The sequence below is a fragment of the Amblyomma maculatum genome, chromosome 6 (assembly GCF_055883805.1).
Source record: "Amblyomma maculatum isolate TAMU_Amacu chromosome 6, ASM5588380v1, whole genome shotgun sequence".
Lineage (NCBI taxonomy): Eukaryota > Metazoa > Arthropoda > Arachnida > Ixodida > Ixodidae > Amblyomma > Amblyomma maculatum.
Genome location: NC_139349.1, coordinates 87,255,920 through 87,276,313, shown reverse-complemented (window position 1 = coordinate 87,276,313; position 20,394 = coordinate 87,255,920). Strand labels below are relative to the sequence as shown.

At 44.1% G+C, this 20,394-nt stretch overlaps 1 protein-coding gene across 1 annotated transcript in view; it reads right to left on the bottom strand.

Moving 5' to 3' along the window:
* Positions 1 to 9,069: 9,069 nt before the first annotated feature.
* Positions 9,070 to 20,394, bottom strand: part of LOC146186215 (cytochrome P450 3A24-like) — a 30,979-nt gene continuing 19,654 nt past the window's right edge. Inside the window, exons 11-14 of the mRNA XM_084607101.1 lie at positions 16,085 to 16,176; positions 15,804 to 15,947; positions 11,593 to 11,755; positions 9,070 to 9,207 (exon numbers count right to left, since the gene is read on the bottom strand). Of these exons, the coding sequence (XP_084463227.1) occupies positions 9,127 to 9,207; positions 11,593 to 11,755; positions 15,804 to 15,947; positions 16,085 to 16,176 (480 nt within the window). The 3' untranslated portion in view covers positions 9,070 to 9,126. The remainder of the gene's footprint in view (positions 9,208 to 11,592; positions 11,756 to 15,803; positions 15,948 to 16,084; positions 16,177 to 20,394) is intronic.

The window sequence follows — 20,394 nt, the reverse complement described above, 5'->3', positions numbered from 1 at the left end:
GCGTATACAGGGTGGCCAGTTTTTCTAGAACGATATCCCCCTCCCCCTTTTCTTCAACAAATTTATAGTTACCTAACCCTCTTCAGCTGCTTTCCCTCTTTTCATAGTTTGTAATGCTTTCTTAACTCGTCACCTGCGGAACGTATGACTGCATTTCCCTACCGCCAGTCTCATTATTGTCCTGACTTCTTTGGCTACAGTAGCGTTCAGAATAGAACTCATCGGCTGCTTTGATTATCTTGTCCATATTTTTGATGACATTGCCCGCCTTTTTCCTTAGTGCATGCATCTGATTTTTGCCCATGTCCAATTTCTTCTTCATCGCTTTAAGGCATTCCCCGTTCTTTACAGCATGCTAGATTTTATCCATGTTATACTTCCTTATATCGGCCGCTTTGCGCTTATTGGTTAGCTTTGATATCTCTGCCTGATCTGTTGTATTGGTCTGTTGTATTTGAAGCTTTTATACTTTGACGTTTCTTAACCAATTCTTTCGTCTCCTTAGACAGCTTGCCAGTGCCCTCTCTAACTATCCTACCGCGTAATTCTACAGCGCACTCGGTAATATCTTTGAAATTATTTTTATAACATTGTTTATTGCATCACAGCATAATGGAATATGTCAAAAAAACATTTTAAGGGGTAATAAATGAATGAAAAAACTTTGGCTGTTCTAATAAAGTTCAAGAGAGAGCGATGATAAGGCCCTTGCGTCCAGGCAATGTACGAAGATAAGTGTTTCGGTGAAAGGCCCACTGCCGTCAGGTCTTTGAAATTATTGTTCATTACTTCTAAGCTAATATCGTCATCCTCAGTTAGAGCTAAATATCGATTCTGTAGCAAAACCCTGAATCTATTCTGTCCTCCCCCTCACCTCTAATTCGTTGATGGACTTCTTTACTCTAATCTGTTTCGTTCCCTCATCAGATTTAGACCAAATTGAGGTCTTGCCATCTTGTGGTCACTGCATCGCACTTTCACGATTACCTCTACACACAGCATAATGGCGGGGTTAGAAGACATTCGAAGTCCATTTCATTTTTTTTACATGTCCATTTCCGGTTTTTCGGCTTGCTGAAAAAGAGGTTCATTATTCGTAAGTTATTATTCTCTGCAAACTCAACTAGTAACTCCCCCCTGATTATCCTAGAGCCAATGCCATGGTCACCCACTGCCTGGTCTCCTGCCTCTTTTTTTTCCCTACCTTGGCATTGAAGTCTCCCATTAGTACAGTACACTGCGTCTTTCCGTTCCGCATTGCCAATTCTACATCTTCGTAGAAGTTTTCAACTGCCTGATCATCATGACTACATGTAGGTGCGTAGACCTGTACAACCTTCAGTTTATACCGCTTATTAGGCTTAACTGCGAGGCCTGCCATTCTCTCAATGCTATAGAGTTCATCTATATTGCCAGCTGTATACTTATCGACAAGGAAACCTATTCCTAATTCTCATTTCTCCGGTAAACCTCGATAAAACAGTGCATGCCCGTCCTTCAGTACAGTATATGCCTCATTCGGCCTCCTAACATCACTAAGCCTTATGACATCCCATTTCATACCCTCCAGTTACTCTAGCAGCACTGCTAAACTAGCTTCACTAGCTAAGGTTCTAGCGTTAAACGTTGCCAGGATCAGTTTCCAATGGAGACTTGTTCAGCGGAGCCAGATAATCTTAGCATCCCCGCTGCGTCACAGGTCTGACCGCCGCCGTGGTACGTTAGTTCCTCCGCAGCCGCTGTTGACTGAGAGCCGTGGTTTTGCAGGAGTAATCATGGGATCATGTGGCCAATTCCTGTTCTGGTGAGGGAGTGTGTTGCCGGAGGCGTTCACCGGCCATCAGGTTGCGCCCCAAACCTGTTTATGCAATTCCATCAACACGCGGATTCTTTTTTTAATCCGGTGGGGAATTGCGCGGCACCGGGATTCGAACCCCGCTAGCCTTGCATGTGAGGTGGATGTTCTACCTCTACGCCACTGCTGCATTAATAATTGCAATAATCAGTGTATGTTTAAATGTTAGCGGTCATGACCCCTTTAGTTCAACAGTGCACATTATGTTCGGTTTTGGTGGAAGTAAAAATTTAGTAAAATGCTATAGTAGTGTTAATTCAAGCGTTGTCATCGGAGCTATAGTTATCTGAGACAGATAGCGTTTCACACAAGTTCGAAAGAGAACCGGTGTGGTTCTGTGAGCCTCTCCATAAACATCAAAAAGCTTCGAGGCCTGTCTTGAATACACCGATGTTTTGTCTGTAATGTGGTGTGTAAGGGTGGGCTCTTTATTCTACACCACACGAGTAGCATACTCTTTTTAGAATTATTATATCCTGTTTTCGGACCCACTTCAACATAATAGGCAAACAGATATTAAAGGTAGCACCAAGCAAAGCGCTCGTTTAATCGTACATTCAATTTTAATAAGACTGCCGAAAAATGACGCCATTAATACGATGGTATTTAAAATTGTTGCTAGATTTCGCATAGCCCCTTCCGGGCCCCCAGGTTTTCGAAGCCTGGAAAGCAAAGTAAAATCAACGATTCTCTCAATAATAGATGCCCACCTAGTGTTTGGTTCTGAGCCTTGTTGTTTTGCAATAACCTCGTTTTAGCATTAAATGGTTGTTCCCGGAGTCACGAAAACTCCAATAAAAGATGGCAGCTTTTTCGTTCGACTCTGCGTCATTTGCATTGTATGCTAATTTTTAAGAGCGAAAACTGGTTTGGGATAGCTTATTGCTGGTCTTCAGGTATAAGGCAGGTCGCAAACACATATTGTTACTTTCGCTTTTAGCTCTACTGGATATTTACTCTGCAGCTTTGCACTGCTTACATTTGAGCAATCGCATATTTACACTAGTGCTACATTCACGCCCTTTGCGATTTCTTGGCAATGGCTGTGAAGAAGCCGTGGTTTAGGGCATCAAGAAGTTAAACCACTTGAGGTTTTTATCAACCTGTACTGACATCGAACTGGTTCACGACACCATGTTTTTCACCTCATCAGTCGAGCGCCATATATTACCGGGTCAATACAGCCAGGCTGCTTTCCATGTTTCGTTGTAGTTACAAACGTAATTTCTACCTATTTCTGCAGGGTTTCATATTAATACTATTATATAATCTAATTCTGGCATATGTTTGTTTAGCTTCATTATATACCATCTTTCATTTTACTTTACAAATTATAGCATTTTATGGGCGTTTTCTAGCTCAGCAATCTGTTTCCATAGCTATTCTGAGCGTCGTTTTGTTTTTGTTTTTGCCTTACTGTAAAAATGCAGATGGGCGTAAACAAATTTTTAAAACGTTCCAGAATATTTGGTTATCTTTCTTTTTCATCTCATCCTGTCATCACCATTAGAAATTTTCTGCTGTTAAACGGTCGCATAGCCACGAAATCCTCATCACTCATCTCTTGTCAGATGTTGAGATAATTCACCAATCATCGAGTGAGGAAAAAGAAACGAAAGCCTAGGAAATGCGGGATCACATGGCTCATACCCAGTACCCAGCTAAAGGTTCTTTATATATAGAACTACCAATATACCTTCAATAAATGAAGTCATGATGAGTCCTGACATTACATGGTTGCCATAGCCACACATTCGTCATGCTTAGTCGTACGCCTCATCTCTTGAGTACACAAACACGCTTGCGCATACAGTCCGAGCTGGACATTGGCACAAGCAATAACGCCAAGAAACTGCCTCAACAACGTTGTTAGCACGTGAAAGGCAAGCTTAGAGCTTACTTTTTGTTCTACTGCACCTTGTACGTATTCATTCTACAGCGCACGAAAGCAAATTGCACAAGATGCCGGTAGCAGACAGCGCGCACGCAAAATACGCGCATATCTTTTTAAGAGCTAAGCATTTTGTGCTATCCACAAATAAACGAGCTAAGCACGCAAGTATACGTGCCAGGTATTATGAATACAAGATGGACAAACACTGCGGGAAAAAGCGCGCAAATGAATGACTAACATTACGAATGCAGAAATCACGTAAGCTGCGCACACATGAGCTGTTCGTGGGTTGCTACTGGTCGCGCTTGGTTTTTAGCAGCCTAATAAGTCGTCTTCGCGGATTTTCGGAACTCGGATCATCTTCCAGTCATAATGTGACTGATTCGTGCACTGGGGAACGAAATATCAGGGCATTTTGCCTCATAAAACTCCGAGCCCGCGTCTCTCTCACTGACGAAGAGTGCGCAGCGCGACGGCGGAAGGCGGCACTCACCCCTTCACAGAATGATTCCGCCCTACGAGAGGGTGCGCGCATCGAGGCACCCTACCTCCAAGGTGTCGAGTACTTTTCGTTCCTTGATTTACATTCCGGCTACCGGCAAATGCCGATGGCAGCCTCTGACAGAGAGAAGACTGCATATATTACGCCAGGTGGTCTATATGAATTCAACATGGTGCCCTTCTGTCGGTGCAATGCGATCGCTAGATTCGAAAAAATGATGGATAACATCTTGTTGAAGTTAGTTGCACACCTGCCTCCGCTACTTGCACGACATCGTTGTCTTTTCTACCCATTCCTCCACGCACCTATGGCGCAATTGCGGCAGGTTTTGGTATGTGTAAGTGACGACAGCCTACAGTTGAATCTCAAGAAGTGTCACTTCGGGGCGTGGGGGGTGACAATTTTGGGACACATCGTCTCTATAAAAGGCGTTTGTTTGCCCTGATCCTGAAAGCTCTGTGCAGTGGCGGAGTTTCCTAAACAGCTATCACTTCGCAGTTTCATATGTCTGTAGTCATATATTTGGTGTTTTCTTGCAATTTATTTATTTATTTATTTATTTATTTATTTATTTATTTATTTATTTATTTATTTATTTATTTATTTATTTATTTATTTATTTATTTATTTCTACTCTCAGTACATAAACATTGCAGAGGGGAATTGGTGGAGTACAAGCAGAAAAGAAAATATGCACAGCACAAAGGAAACCATACAAGCAATATGTAAGTAATAAGTAATTTTACTTTGCAAGTCTTAGTGCAGACGGAAAAATGTGTCTTAATGCAATACGCAAAAAGTAATTCTGTGTCAATGTTTTGAATGCATGGTACTGTGGAACGAACAAATGAACACAAAAATTCTAGCAGTGCTTATACAATTGTAACGAAACTTATATTGGTCTGCATTGCACATAGCACACTGGAATAATGAAAAATTATTGATGGTTGCAACAGGAGAGGGGCGGTGATTTCAGTGGTTCGACGTGAGTGGTATGAATTAATCATAGACGTTTTTAATATTGCATGGGGTTATGCCAACTTTGTGAAGGCGGTCTATACGAGGTGACAGATATAAAGACTGAATTAACAACTGAACGTGTAGAACATCGTGATAAAATATATTTGTAAGGCATATACTTACGAGCTTTCAACAAGTTGAGAGAGTTAAGAGATTCAGATTAGATTTCGTTGTGGATAAGCTAGCTGTGCGGTAGTAACTAGAGGAGATGAAGCGAGCTGCGTTGTTCTGAATCATTTCTATCCGGCTAATGAGAGCAATAATGGCTGGGTCCTAAAGTGACGAAGAGTATTCAAGTTTCGAATGGACCTTTATACTGTAAAAGATATGCTCGGTGTTAGCAGACTAAGTGAAAGTTAAGTTTTAAGTAACCTGCCAGGCGGCTATAGCTTTGTAGACCATACATTCAATGTGAGTTTTCTAGCTAAGGTTAGAAATGATATGACTGCCTAGGTACCTGAAATTTGCAACTGATTCGAGAGCAACATTCTTCAGCTGATATGTATGTAAGTCGCCAGACGACCTTGCTGCTCGTGAGAATTTGTTAACGTTTTGCCTCATTTCCCATGCTTTGCACCAAGAAGAGATGATCATATCAGTTTGAATTCTGCCTACATCATCATCACTTATTACTTCACGATACCGACACAATCGTCTACAAATAGAGGAATGATTGAGGAACGAAATCAGCCAGACAACCGATGAATATTAAGAGTAAAGGTCCAATCACGGTACCTTAAAGGGACACTGCAGCACTTGTTGCAAACGTTGGTGTTTCAGCAGAAAGCCATAGTTTTTCATGCTGCGAACTCGAATATCAGTATAAAATTTGGCAGAAGAAAGCAGAAATAGCCTTTTTTCAGCAGAAATATCGCAGCCCGCGCGACGGGGCTCACCGCGGGTCGCGGCGCCGCCCGTGATTGGCCAAGACGTCGCGTGACGACATTCTGAGGACCGGGGAAGCTGCCGATGCGGCTTTTTCGCTGCGCTGGGTTGATCGCAGCTCTCTGCGGCTTTGTGAATGTCATTATGGCATGCAATTTCCACACGAATGACCATCTGGAGTTTTACCGCATGTATGCGTACCAGATACGCCCACAAACGATGCAGCACTTGCGTCGTGGGGAGCGTAGAATTGGCATGAAAACTTGCTTTGGTTACAGTGAGGCATTTTGAAAAGTAGTGTGTGTCATAATTAACAAAATCTACATGGCCCTGAGCGAAACCTCGGCCCGCATATTCCTGGGAAGGAAGGGCAGCGAACAATGAATGCCCTAGCCGACTACCTCCGTCTCAGGCCTCTCGTCCCGCCCGAAAGGTCATTGTTGCGAAAAATGAACCCAAGGCTTGGTGTACCAAATCCTGCTTTGAATGCCAGTCGTGGTACCTTGGGGAAACGAAGAATTTTACAGCAAGGGTGAAGCAATACACAGTTACCACCAGACAAATGAACAATAAGCGAAGCGCGGTTGCGGCGCTCTGCAATGCATACGAGGCATTGACGGGCCCATTGTGCTGGAGGCCAAGTCAAATGCGCGCAGAGTGCTCTTTGAGTCATACGACATTTAGCAGACGTTGAAAGCCTTTCCTTTTTATCGTGCTGTCACAATACACGTTCAGTGAATTGACGGCTAACGTATGTTGAAAGCCAAGCTGCAGCTCCTCCGCACCCATACCTTCATGAGAAAACCGCGTTCTTAAATGTGTTTTCTTAAAAGAGCTTTGTCGTTTTCATTTCCAACTTAATGTGCATCCCCAAACAAGACAAGACTATGTAAAATGACGAGGCAGCAACGGGTGCAAAATCGCAAGGACATGTATGAACAACTTCGATGATTGATTGCTTGGACGCACCGAAGGAAACCTCGCTCTTTGCGCTCCTTACCTGAATGCGCCTATACCCAGCTGAGCAGTACACTCCTTATCTTCTAATAATGCTCCCGTAAGGTTTGCACGAACATATCAGGCACGTGCCGTGCTGGAAAAGATCTCGAAGTCTTCACAACCTAGCTTCGACACAGCAGAGGACTCTTCTTAATCATCTGCTAGTTCGCGAAAATCATCAGACGTGCTACTGATGAGTTGCCCCTGTTTAGCACAGAAGCCGTTGCGCGAAGCTTTTGCGCAAAAAAAAAAAAAACAAAACAAAAACGAGATACACGAATACAACCACGCGTCGATGCTGTCTGACCGTTCCATCATGCGATTGCAGTCCATGAACGGGACGCAGATGACGGTCCCGACTGTTTTGTACTAGGAAACAGAAGGAACCGCGTCATGGTTCAGCCATGCCTTTTTGTCAAAGCCCTATAGAAATCGCATTAGAAACAAACTGCATGTAGTCACAGTTACGAAAATGCTTCGAGTAGAATGTTTCTTTTGGTCTACTTGAATTTATCTCTCTTCTCAGCAACGCCGCATTGCGCCGCGAGCTTTTAATAGAATGGAAGCTCACATCGTCGCGTCCACATGCTATTCGTGCATCCGAACACATGCAGAGCTCTGTTGTATCAGGTGCACAACACTAAGTTGACGTGTTTTGTACGTCCACAACACACGCAAAACGAGGAACAGCGCACGCCGAAAACCCCCTCCGTTGGCTCTGAAAACCTCCGCCTCCTCACGGTTACGTCACGACGAACGGAGAAGCGAGGTTTCTTCCTCCGCTTTCCTCCTCTGTAGCTGTCGCGCCTGACGCGGGAAATTTGAATTGCGCGCTTTCAGTCGACGATTGCGCAGGTGTTTTATGCATAATCGCAAAAATAACTTCACAGGCATGATCAACAAATAATCTACTGCAAAAGCCTATAGTACTGATACATTTGACAACCGCTGCAGTGTCCTTTTAAGGAACACCCTAAAGAACGGGCTGTAAACTATGAGCATTACATATTAAGGGGCCGGGGTTTTCTTCGACATCTCCTGACATCAAGAACAGTTGCTTAGGCCATCTGATAATATTTCAAAGAAGATCTGTGACCACGGGAGCCCCAACAGGCAGCGATTATCTTTCTTTTCTGCTTGGATAGAAAGCCAAAATACGCCCCTGGAGCAGTATAATTGTTCTTTGTAAGACATGGCTGAAGCCGTGCTGTCCGCGTGCCCACTCAAGAGCGAGGGGCTTTGCTGTAGCTTTATATCAAGCACTGCGGGGCATGTCGATAATACTCGCTTCGGCATGCGAAGCCAAAGGCACCGGCTACTTGCAGCAGCGCTTATGCGTCGTTTAGCGGCGCAGTGGTGCTGACGTGTAGTTGAAGAAACGCAACAGGAACGAGGCAGATGAAGCAGCTAGGTTTAGATTCGCCGCCATGCTGAGAACAACAGTAGTACAGCATAAAAAAAGCAGGACTGCGGCAGCACAATAGGTTAATTTCAGACATGGCTCAAGCCATGCTGTCCGCGTACCCACTCTCACTGCTGAATTGTGTTACAAAACTTCCGTTACCTTCGCGTCTCTCGAGAAAACCTTGCTTGACACCACTCCTGTGGCAGGCGGAATGCGTTGAGCTTGGCAGTGGACGCTACGTTTGATGTCACAGGGTGGCATCTAGAATTAAATGTTAGCCAAGCTTCACAACCAGAATAATTTCCTACTTATTACATCAGTTCGCGAAACTAGTTGGGTCACAACGCAAGAAAACACCGCATAGAAACGTCAATACACCTTTATATTCAGAACTCTTTACTGTGGATATCTACAGAAGGAGACGCATTGTTACTTCGTGCTTATTCAAGCCAGGAAGTAACAATGAACCAAGCATAACAAAAAACTGACTAGGGTCTGTGATAATCCTCCAGAGGGCATGATAAACTTGAGTGACTTGATAAACTTGAATTCCGTCAACAGGCGGACTAACTTCTCCGCGGCCTGATGCCCACGATGCGCTCCTTGGGTACCAGGAGACCAAAGCCCGTTTGATACTCGAGAGGTACCTGCGTAAACAGTTCGAAAATACATTATGTTAAAATTATAGCATGCTACTGTTTACTCCAAACCACAAGAAATCAGTAAGTGCCGCCAAGAAAACACCAACTTCGCGAGCACTACCGACGAACCTATTTCCAAGCAATGATTCCGCTACTTCATTCGCACGTAAAATAATTGGCGCATTCACTTTGTTTCTTCTTTATTCTTTGTACTGCGGCTGTCTTTGCGATAAGATTATACTATCTTCACATTACAACTCTTGCTACTATTTAGCTTAATTACAGGGCAAACTGCGAGCCATGCCTGAGAAGAGCGTAAGAACATGCGGAAATTGAGAAAACAAATATGTGACCACACTCGCTCTTCCTATTCGGAAAAGTCGCCGCCCCATCCAAGGTGGAGCGTGGTCTCCTTGGGCGATCACAGTGACTGCTGGCACAGACGCTCGACGCATGGTTTCTCCGTCGGAAAGTTATCGAAGCGGCACCTGATCCCGCTTCCTATCATTGAACGACTGGTGTCAGGTAGGAATTAGTGTACAGAACTGCCTGCGAGGGATGAGAGTGCAGGCATTTGCCTTTAGATGGCGGAACGCAGGTATGCCACGTGCTCACTCGCCCCGCAATATTGTGATCTCGACAGCCCGTGCGCTGTGTATTGGACTCAATTAAGCTTTTGATAAGCTTCGGCGTGTTGCGTGTCATACAATGCACGAATGTTCGAAAGTGATTTTCAATGAACATTTCAGAAACACAATTCCAACCGATTTCCCCTAGCAGGCCCCGTATGTTACATGGAAACCGTGTCCATTATCGCCAGCTACCACAAGGTCATCTCCTTCATCAATTGATATTCTTACCAACTAATTTGTTAACCCGAAAAACCTGCCTCCAACTTACTTACCTTTTTACGCCGCGCAAAGTTTTGTAGTTTTTTAGTGATACGGCAATGCAAATAAGGTGGATGTTTAGCCTATGATCATGAACCGTGTCAGGAAACAGAAGAAGCTTTGAGCATGCGCAGACGGCATTTTCAAGTTATGGTGTCCTCAGGTCGCCTGCGTTGCTCACGTGTCCTAAATGCTCCCGCTAGTCTCCTCGCCTTGTTCCGAAAAGTAGAGCAGTGCGGCTCGGGTCCTCTCAGCGGTGCAGTTGAGCATACGACACTGCAACTGAAAACCGCTCTGTGTGCATGCACATACGTCCATCCGTTGTCTCACTGAGTGAAGTGAGGTAACGGAAGTGAGGTAAATGGCATCAAACAGTACGGCGGATCCATGGTATCAAAGACCATAACGCGGAACGACCTGTTATTGTTGATTTCGTAGTATTGCTAAAATGCTTGGAGCTCTAATCTTTTGAAGACAGAGGTTTTTCTTATTCTTATGCAGGTAATCACGATCTTGATTATTGTTGCGAAGGTACTTTGATGCATCAGAAAAAGTACCCAGGCGAAAAAATAGCGTTTTATTTTCACCGCGAGGGTATTATATTACCATAGGTGCGAGGGAAAGAAGAAAGGAAAGAACGAGGTTGGCGCAAGCGCCGATTCATAGTTGGCTGCTGATTGCTCCATGATTATTATCGACTTCTGATTCTTCACTGCGACGGTTAAAGTGCAGGCGCGACGGGCGAACCGGAAAGTGAGCTAAAAAGCTTGTGAATGTAGGGTGAGAATCGAAACAGTGTAGCTCCAATGCTTCGTCATACTCATAACCTTCGGAGGGATTACATTCAGTTTCTCGCGCAGTTCGCAGCTTGGAGGGACATTCGAAACACGCTAAACACATCACTGCATTACATATTTGATGAATGACTTGACAAAAAGTATTACTTAAGCGACACTTGCAATTAGTACGGCAACATCTACCCAATTTTAGTTTTCAGAATGAAATAGATGAGTAAATTATTGTTACAGATTTATGAAACCTTTTTGACGTCACTTGATCACTAACCTATTGTGCTAAAAAACAAGGTTACTTGATGCACGAAGCAATGACTCTATCTTAAAAACACCAGCTTTTTGTGTGTGGACTCGAAAATCTCAAAGTAGGACAAAAGAAAGCATGTCTGTTTTAGTAACGTCATTGTTATTAGGTATTACATTGCAATTACGATTTCCAAAAGCTACAGCGTTCTATGAAGCTACGAATAACCTTCAATTCGTTCGTCCATATTACGGCACGCGACATATGAATGCTATGAATTAACAGTCTACAACCAGCTATGGGCTAAAGCATGCGCACAATAAAATGCAGTGGTATATGAAAGTGCTAATAAGCCCTTAATTATTCTCATTCAAGGGGTCTCCTGATAATGCACTAAATGATTACATTGTTCATCTCAGAAAATTCATAGCGGTTCAAGAAAATACTATCTGAACTGTCTCACCTTTGTTCTCGGGCACTGCACAAATTGCACGTTGTGAACGGCGTGGAGTAGGCAAGTCTTTACGAGCTGGATAGCAAATCGCATCCCCAAGCAATGTCGGGCTCCAGCGCCGAACGGAAGGTAGGTGTATGGACGTATGGACTTGACATTTTCCTCATTGAACCTATAAAAGTAAATGAAAGCAAACTGAATGCACTTTATCACCAATACCATAAACGCAAGGTTTGTGTCTTTTATTACTTTAGCTTTGTTTATTTAACGCTACGTCTAGGACAGTTAACCTACACTGAGACCTTAAACAAGTAATTCCTCGAAAGGCTTCTCTCAATTTTTTACAATATAGAAAGAGGTATTCTTGCTGTGCATATCCTTCTGAAACCTGGCTATGGAGTTTTGTCCAATATATTTGACACCTTTTGAGCAAGTATTTTGTACCAACGCATTCATGTTCATACAATCAGGTTAACCAATATAATAGTCACCTATAGTCAGCGTTTATGCAGCGTGGATCAAATTTCCGCTACGAATTATAAATAAAAATATTTGACACATTTAAGCGCCGCCATTAAGGGTATGACACGATATAGCGTTAAGCTACTAAGCTACCACGCTATCCAGCTACCGGGAGTAGACGAACAGCAGACTTATAAAGACGCTCTTTAACCAAGTCGTGTGAACGATCCTTCATGATCTATAAGAGTAGGGTGCCTGACTCGACATGCAAGAGCACTGAATAGTTCATTCATATTCAACGTTCCCTCCCAAAACAGCCACTAGAGTCGGCACCTCGTCTTGACTTTTGCTAACCGAGTGCTCTAGTTGAGTCGCGCAAACCATTGACGAATCCGTGCTCGGCATGCCAGATGAGATGCCAGCTACTACCTGTCAGGGATTGCCTGCAATGTTCCGCTCACAACGCCCATGGCGACAACACCAACACCGGATTTTATGGGTAACAAGACATTTATTGTTATCGCATTAAAACGACTTGCTGAATAACATCATTCAGCGGCGTGAAGTTGACACAAAAGCAGGTACAGTTTCCGGTACTATTTATCAGTAAGATACTTTTTCATCCGGTTTGGTAATATGTCAAAGAGTTGTAATGTCAGCCACTCGCGCGATTTTACTATTCTTGTGTATTGCTGTTTTTGATGCGAAAAAATCGCTTGTCCCATGACGTGGACAGGAGTTGTAGACAGAGCTTGTCAGCAGAGCATGCCGATCGAACGTGCCCATACAAACTGTCGATAAAGAAAAAGCATTGCCGTGGCTGGGTTTCCAATCAGCGCCAGTACGAACAAATACTCTCTCCCGTATCAGGCACGCGATCAATTTAAGATCGCTGTAGCCGAGCACGCCTCGTGTAAAACTGCAACACGATCATATCAATCCCTCCTAATATACTGCTTCTGCATTGAAACTTGCTATAGTTTCTGTGCTTAAAATGAGAAAAAAAAACAACTTCGACAGTGCTCTTTGCCGCGCAAGCCATGCTCTGAGGGATCTTTCGTTATCCGAGTAGCGCTGGGGGAAACATTTTTGACCGACACCCAAAATTAGTTTAGGTTTTCTATACATTGAAATTGGGCACTCCCAAAATGGACTTGGCCCACCCCCAAAATTGTTGTTCGCCAAAGACAACCCATATCCAAAACCACTCAGGCCTGCTCCCAAAATAGATTTGGCCCCCTCGCCCCAAATTTTGGTGGTCCTTCTCTAAAATTGGCAATGCTCAAATTGTTAACTGAGTCAACAGCCGATTAGGCCCACCCAAAAATCTGGGTGGCTAGACCTAAATCCTAAATATTGACTTTGCCCAAATCGAAAATTCAGTCCTTCCACGGCCACAACCGATTAGGCCCACGTCCAAGATTTACTGAGTTGGGAGGTGCACGACACTTCAAGCGTAAAATGATCACGACGCAACAGAATGACGGCAAATCTCGAAGTTCTAGTCTTTTTCTGCGGCAAATAAGGTTGCATCGGCCGCTCGCAGAGGGAAGGCAAGGAATAATAGTAACTGTCAAAAAAACAAAACGAATCTGTGGTGGCAGGTCAAGTATTTTGAACACCGTTTGTCGCTGGCGAGACACAAATAAATTAGAAAGGCAATAAAAGTTCAAAAATTACAAATTAACACCCGGCAGAACATACTAGTCCAAACCAAGATAACGGGGACCCTTCTATTGCCCACTCCCACGAAGCGGCTTGACAATCTGCTCCATCAAGGCAGCAGTCCGCAAATTCCAAATTACCAGCTCGCTGCAAATGGTGCGACCCGTCAATCACGATCGCCATTAGCTCTACATTGACGCCGAACAAAGGCAAGTGGAGCAATTAGGGGATTAAGGTGCCTTGATGCGCTCTCCTTCAGGGGAGCGCGTGTGCGCCCAGGCATCGAGGCCCTCCCCTCGAGTCCGGCCGTTTCGACGCATCGAAGCACCCTGTGGGAGCATAGCGCCGCCTGAGGATGTGCACATACATGTGGCTAGCGTCAGCTTTCGGCCTGATCTGCTAGGCAACACTGACTCAAAATTCGTTTTTTTTTTTTTTTTTTTTGTCTGCGCAGCGTGTAAGCATCCAAGCATTCAGGTCACCCTAGGCGAAGTTAAGCAAAGCCTTTTTTTGTTTTTTTCCAGGGGACACAAGGACACGGTGTAACACCATGGTCAAGGAGGAGCAATTGGAGCAGTGGAAGGGTAGCGCCGCCTGTGGGTGTGCACATCCATGTGGCGAGCATGAGTTCCCCGCCTGCTCGGCTAGGCGGCGCTGAGGTGTAATTCTTTTTCTCGCGCCGCACTCTCCTTTTACTTGAGTGTTATTCTAGTGCATATGCTGTAACCATCTGGTTGGCAAACCGAGCCAATCAACAACCTATACGAACGCGAAATACTTTTTGTCGGAAGTGCTAAGAGTGAGGTACCGCATCAAAGGCATCCGTTGACAAAACCCATTTAGTTGTGTGTCCCGCCCAGAGGTACTATTAAAACTACAGCATGTGTTTAACAATGACACACTGCTTGCATGCATTGCCGTATATCTTTCTATTCGAAGTCTATGTGTGTCAGATGATGGAGTGTCCTCCGGTTCTATGTTTGTAAAGTGTTCCACAGGAATCATTTCTTGGGATTTTCTTCTCTTTACTTTTTTATTCGTGATATTATCAAAGAAGTGAGCGTGAAATCAAAGCTTTTTGCAGAAGACTGAATTGTCTGCAAAAAAAAAAAAATTCGAAACTCAGATCGTCTATATCTACTAAATTCATCATTATCCAAAATGCAAAACTGATGCACGACGTGGTAAACTGAAATCAACAAGCCAAAAACTGTAGCATTGAAAACAACGCGCAAAAGGAAACCCCTCATCTTCTCATATTCAGTTACGGGTCACCTGCCGTTCATTAAAAGCAAACAATGCTTATGTGTAATACTGACTTGTGAACTCAGTTGGAACGAGCATGTTTCTTGTATTGGAAAAAATTCTATGCGGAAATTGGGTAACATGACAAGTGCCCTGTAGACGTCTACTCACGAGATAAAACCTTTAACTTATAAAACTTTTGTAATAAGGGACTTGTTAATCACTGACATCACCCCCACCTTAGAATGGGAGAGGAAGAGCCCCCTTGCAAACCGACTGTCATCGCAAGGACCACCAAGGCCTGCACATCCTGTAGTGTGGAAAAACCTGGTCCAAGCTATAATTACTATTTCACGTATTCAAATTAAGGAATTTCAGCTGACATCAAAATTATGTTGTTCTTACACTAGTATACATAGGAGCTCTCACATTATGTTTTTCAAAGTTCTCTTCTATGTGCTCGCGGACTCCGATTTGCTTCTATTAGAAGATCAACTATCGTTCCAAATATACTAAAATAAGGAGACACCTTGAGGTAATTAAGTGGCCGTGCTTTAATTACATCATTCTTTGACTACTCATACCCTCTTAGACAATCCACAGCACGCTTACTTATTTTGTGATATGAAATATAATGTAGGTTTCGCAATTTCATCATTTGACTAGCCCGCACGCCATTATCTTAAAGTAGGCGAACTCTGATTTTAGCAAGAAAATGGTGGAGCATATTTTGTTTCTTGTGAAGATCAGTTCTTTAAGCCCGTGCCATTTCTTATCACATTATTCCCAGACACGTGGAAGCTGTACTATGGAGTCTTCTTGCCTTCTTTGAAAAAAACCGAACTCACCTTTCGGGTTTGAAAACTTCCGGTTCCGGGAAGAATTCAGGGTCATTGTGCATTGCCTTGATGGGTACAATAATAGCGCAGTCACGGGGTACCTTGATCCCCGTATCTCCGAGCACGTAATCCTCGAATGGTGTCCTTTCTAGTCTGGGATTAATATACGAGCTTCTTAAAGAAAACAGCTGATACACGGGCACGTGACGTAAAACAAATTTTCAGATCTCGTGCTAGTAACAAGAGTTTTAACTCGCGCATTGACTTACAGTTGTTAACTTGCGCATTACCTTACAGTTGTTGGCATCAATCTGAGAGTCTCGTTCACGACGCCGTCCAGATAAGGTAGATTCTGAACTTCGTCGTACGACGGCGAGCTGCCCTGCGAAGACAAGGAGAAATTAAATGTGCAGTAGAAATCAACCACAAGCGAATAGAAACAGGGCCGAGAAATGTTGCGTGCAGCCCGAGCGCATAATATATGTGTATACTGATGAAATTTCTTTCACTATACATGGTAAAACGTTTATGCATAGGGATTATTTCACAACGTGTGCATCGACGTGCAATCATATGCCGAACTAGAGATTTTGAAGACGCACGGAGCGCAAAGCTTGACCAGTATCGACGGGGGACAGCTTTTTATTGCAAATAGGCCACCTTAGAAAAAAAAAAGAGGTTTTAAATGCTAAGAAAAGCGCGACAACTAAATACCACTACCCCTGCCATAGTTTGTACGGGCTATGAAACCGGGTGTGTTCTGGAGGGGCCCTAGATTCGCCACCCGCACGTTAGGTTGTCTCTTGTCTTCCGTCGGTACCCGGGTGCGCCCGGTGGATGAATGGCATTACCGCGAGGCGGGACCGATTATTGAAAGAGTTGTCTTGGTGCTCTCTCTGTCCTGGCCAGACAGGCCCGAATGGGAGCCAAGCCTATCATATGGCAAAAACTCGCTGTCCCCGTATCCTACCCAATTGCCTATAACCCAGTCCTCAGTCCAACTTTCCGTTTCTTAGGTCATCCCGTTCCGCTACTTCATAGGGGAGATCAGGGGAGTTTCCCCAGGTCCGCTCCCCGGCTGTGGGTCGCATAGTAGCATATCCCATTTATTTATATTTTCATTACGAAAGCAGTTTGGGTCCGGTTGGACCTGTTTGTTTATATCCAAAATTGGGATATCTATTTTTACCCGCGATACAGTAGTGGTGCGGGAGAAGTCTGACTGTAGACTCCAAACTACATTCTGTTCCTATGACCAGTGGTACGGGAGAGGGGACCTTTCCACCTCAACTACATCTGTCCCCATGACCGGCCGATATCACGAAGGAAATCACTGAGCCGAATTTTTTTTTCTCACAGATTCCTAATTGAATGCTATATAGCCACTTCCTTGAAAGTGATAACAATCCTTACCCAAGTAGCACAAAGTGTACTATGATGTAGGGGCCCGCGCCGGGCCCATGGGGTAGCCCATACGCCCCATGCGGAATTTGTGACTCGCGCCCAGAGAGGCACCACGTGGGCTGCCCAATTCTGCCCGATCGGTCCCAATTCGTACCCGTTTGGGCCGCCCTATTTAGGCCCATAAAACCAAACGTGGGCAGCATACCAAAATCACTAATGAGCCCTACGTTTTGTACAAGCGGGTGTAGCCCCATTAAACAAACATTTTAATTTTCATATCGGTTAATCCCTACAGTACCCGTATTGTACCGGTGCTGGCTTTACGGGGGCCAGCCTGATTCGGCCTGGCCCAAGTGTTATCCTCATGAGTTGAATCTGTCATTTCTGGTGCTGCACAAGTTCCATTTACCATCAAGTGTGAAACATTGAGCACTATTTCTTTACCTTGTATTCGGTACTAAGCAGCATAAAATTAATTTATTCCGAACAATATAATAATACGGACTGGCCCACATTTCCCCTTAAATGCTGGTCTGAAAATTGTTTCGGCGCTGTGTGTCGATTAATAATGTTGTTGTTGTTGCGACTGTCAAAGATGGAAAAGAAAATGCACGGGCCTGCTACTGCCTCTGTAGCTGAGCCACCTCCGCTGCCTCGTGTGGACCGAAGAGAAAATAGAGATGAAATAAAAAAAAAAAGAGGGAGACAAAAACGCGCGCGCAACAGCCGTCGTTCACCGCCGAAGCAGTGACGGGTGAAATGACGGCCTACAACAGATACAATTCCGGTGGCAGGCTAGCCACCACCGCAATTAAGCGGCGATGATCTACCAATCCCAGCACCGTAGGGCCAGGTGGAGCAGCAGCCATCAATAATAATGGCGCAGGGAAGAATGGGAAGGGAAGATTGGAAGATGCAGTATTGGCAGAAAATATGCAGTAGTAACTGTCCCACTTTAGGAGTATGTACTGAACTACCTTCGAATTATAATGGTGCAGGGAAGATTCGGAGGTAGTTCAGTACATATTCCTGAAGTGGAACAGTTACTGCTGCCTATTTTCATCTAATACTGCACACATAACATATTTGCCAGAGTGAGAAAAGATAGCCTTCAGTAGGAGTAAGAATATGCTTAGAACAGTTATGTAAAACCTTCAGAAGAAGCAATGAGCTGCGCGTATATTATGAATTACATAAAAATGCCACTTTTAAATATAGGATGGAGAAGTTTCGGACTAGAAAGCCCACCTACGGCCAATTATTGGCCCACCGCCGCCTTCCATGGGCAGCCTCGATTGGGCTCGTTTCATTTTTACTAAGTAGATTGCGAATATATGTTGCATTTGCCCGCAAGAAATAACTACCCAAAAAAAGGCCCGTTTAGGCAGCATGGGGGAACGCCCGCTTTTCAGCCGGGCCCGAGAATGCGGGACCTATTCGACTTTTGAGTGGGCCGTCCCATTTTGGCTAGCCCACCTTTTGTTTTCTTTAGGCACTTATTTGCATCGCATCAGCCCTAAAGTGCCCCGCAAGAGACCGATGTGGGCAGAAACGGGTATAAGCCCATTCCATCCCCGCCACAGATCGAGGTTTTTGGTGGGCAGCTCCATTTGGTACAGGCCATTAGTTTTTTCCTTGAAGTCCAAAGTTCTGTCTGACCTTCCCTGGAGGGCCCACGTATGGAACCTGCGAGCATGCTCGTTTTTAGCGGCTCATGAGGTACCTATTAGGCCCATTTAGGTACCCATTTGGGTTAGCCCTGGCTTTTTTACGTATAGCCCAAATTTGCTTTGCATCGGCCTTAAAATTGCCCAAGAGAGACTCTTGAGGCCCAAATGTGGGAATGTGTACTCAGTTAGCTTTTGCAAGGCCTATATAATGCCCAAATGGAAAAAGCCGAAGCAAGCGCAATTTGGGCTTGCCCGCTTGATCCCTAAAGGTGGCCCTCATGGGTATTACTGTGGATTCCAGAGCCCAACTTGCCCATACGAGCCCCAATGGGGAAAGGGTGGAACGTATTGTGTGCTACTTTGGTACTTGTCGACAATGAGGCCACGAGTACACGGACTAACCGACGGATATATTTTTAAGTATAACTTTCTGGGTGTTGAATGCGCATTTCTATTTCAGATTTTTTTTTTTTTTTTTTTTTTTTTTTTTGCTGCAGAACCAGCGACATCTACTTTCAGAAAGAGACAGAGAACCAGTTTCTGCTGAAAACTATTATATCAACGAGTTCTCCTCGGTGACTTTCCTGCTGCCGAGCTATATATAGTTTAGCTTGACAACACTGCAGCCTGCGCTGTATACTATTAGTAATGCGCGTTTTTGCTCGATATTATTAGGGCATACGTGACCTTAGCGGGAAAAATTTTTGGAGCAGCATGCGTATCCGCTTTTTTTTCATTTTTATTGCTTGCCCTTCGGCGCTGCTGATCATGGCATCATTCAGTACCTTTAAGATCTGCAATCGTTCTGAAAGAGTTTGCGTTCGCTACAAATAGTCCGAATGGATTTTTTCAAGCCATAGTTGCAAAGCCTTTCGAAAGATCTATGAGTAATTTATCACAAAAGCACACCTCTACATAGCGAAATATTAGGGCATGCGTCTTACTTTCGAATGCAATTATTTTTCTATTAAGCTTTCAAAAATTTCTGCGACTCTTCTGTTGCTGCATATTTACTTTTGAAGTAAATCTATAGCACCAAGTCATGCTTCTTGCGAGTCTACTCTATTATATCTTGTTCTCAGATGTGCGTTCTTGACATTGGTTTCTGGTATCAAGAATTTTTAAACGAGTTATCACTACATACTTGAGTTGATCTAGATCCCCTCCTCTCCTTAAAAGGGGCTTGTACATAGAAGAAAAAGCTAAGAAAAAGGTAATCTCGAATTTATCTAATGCATTCCTCAACACACTAAAGTTCTGTTCATATCATTCAAGATATGGATGAAACAGAGCTCGCTAAGGAATATTAATGGGCATTGGAAATATTTTGCTCAATAGATTCCGTTGGCAAAGGGCTACCTTGATGAAGTTAGCGGAGGTAATATACTAAATCTGGGCATCTGTGATGCGTCAGTAATGGCCGCCGCTGAAGCATTCCCAAAATGATCATTTACAGGACCAATGTTACCATGTACGGGCGTTTGTACAACGACGGCCTTATTCTTTGGCTGAACTTAGCCGATAGA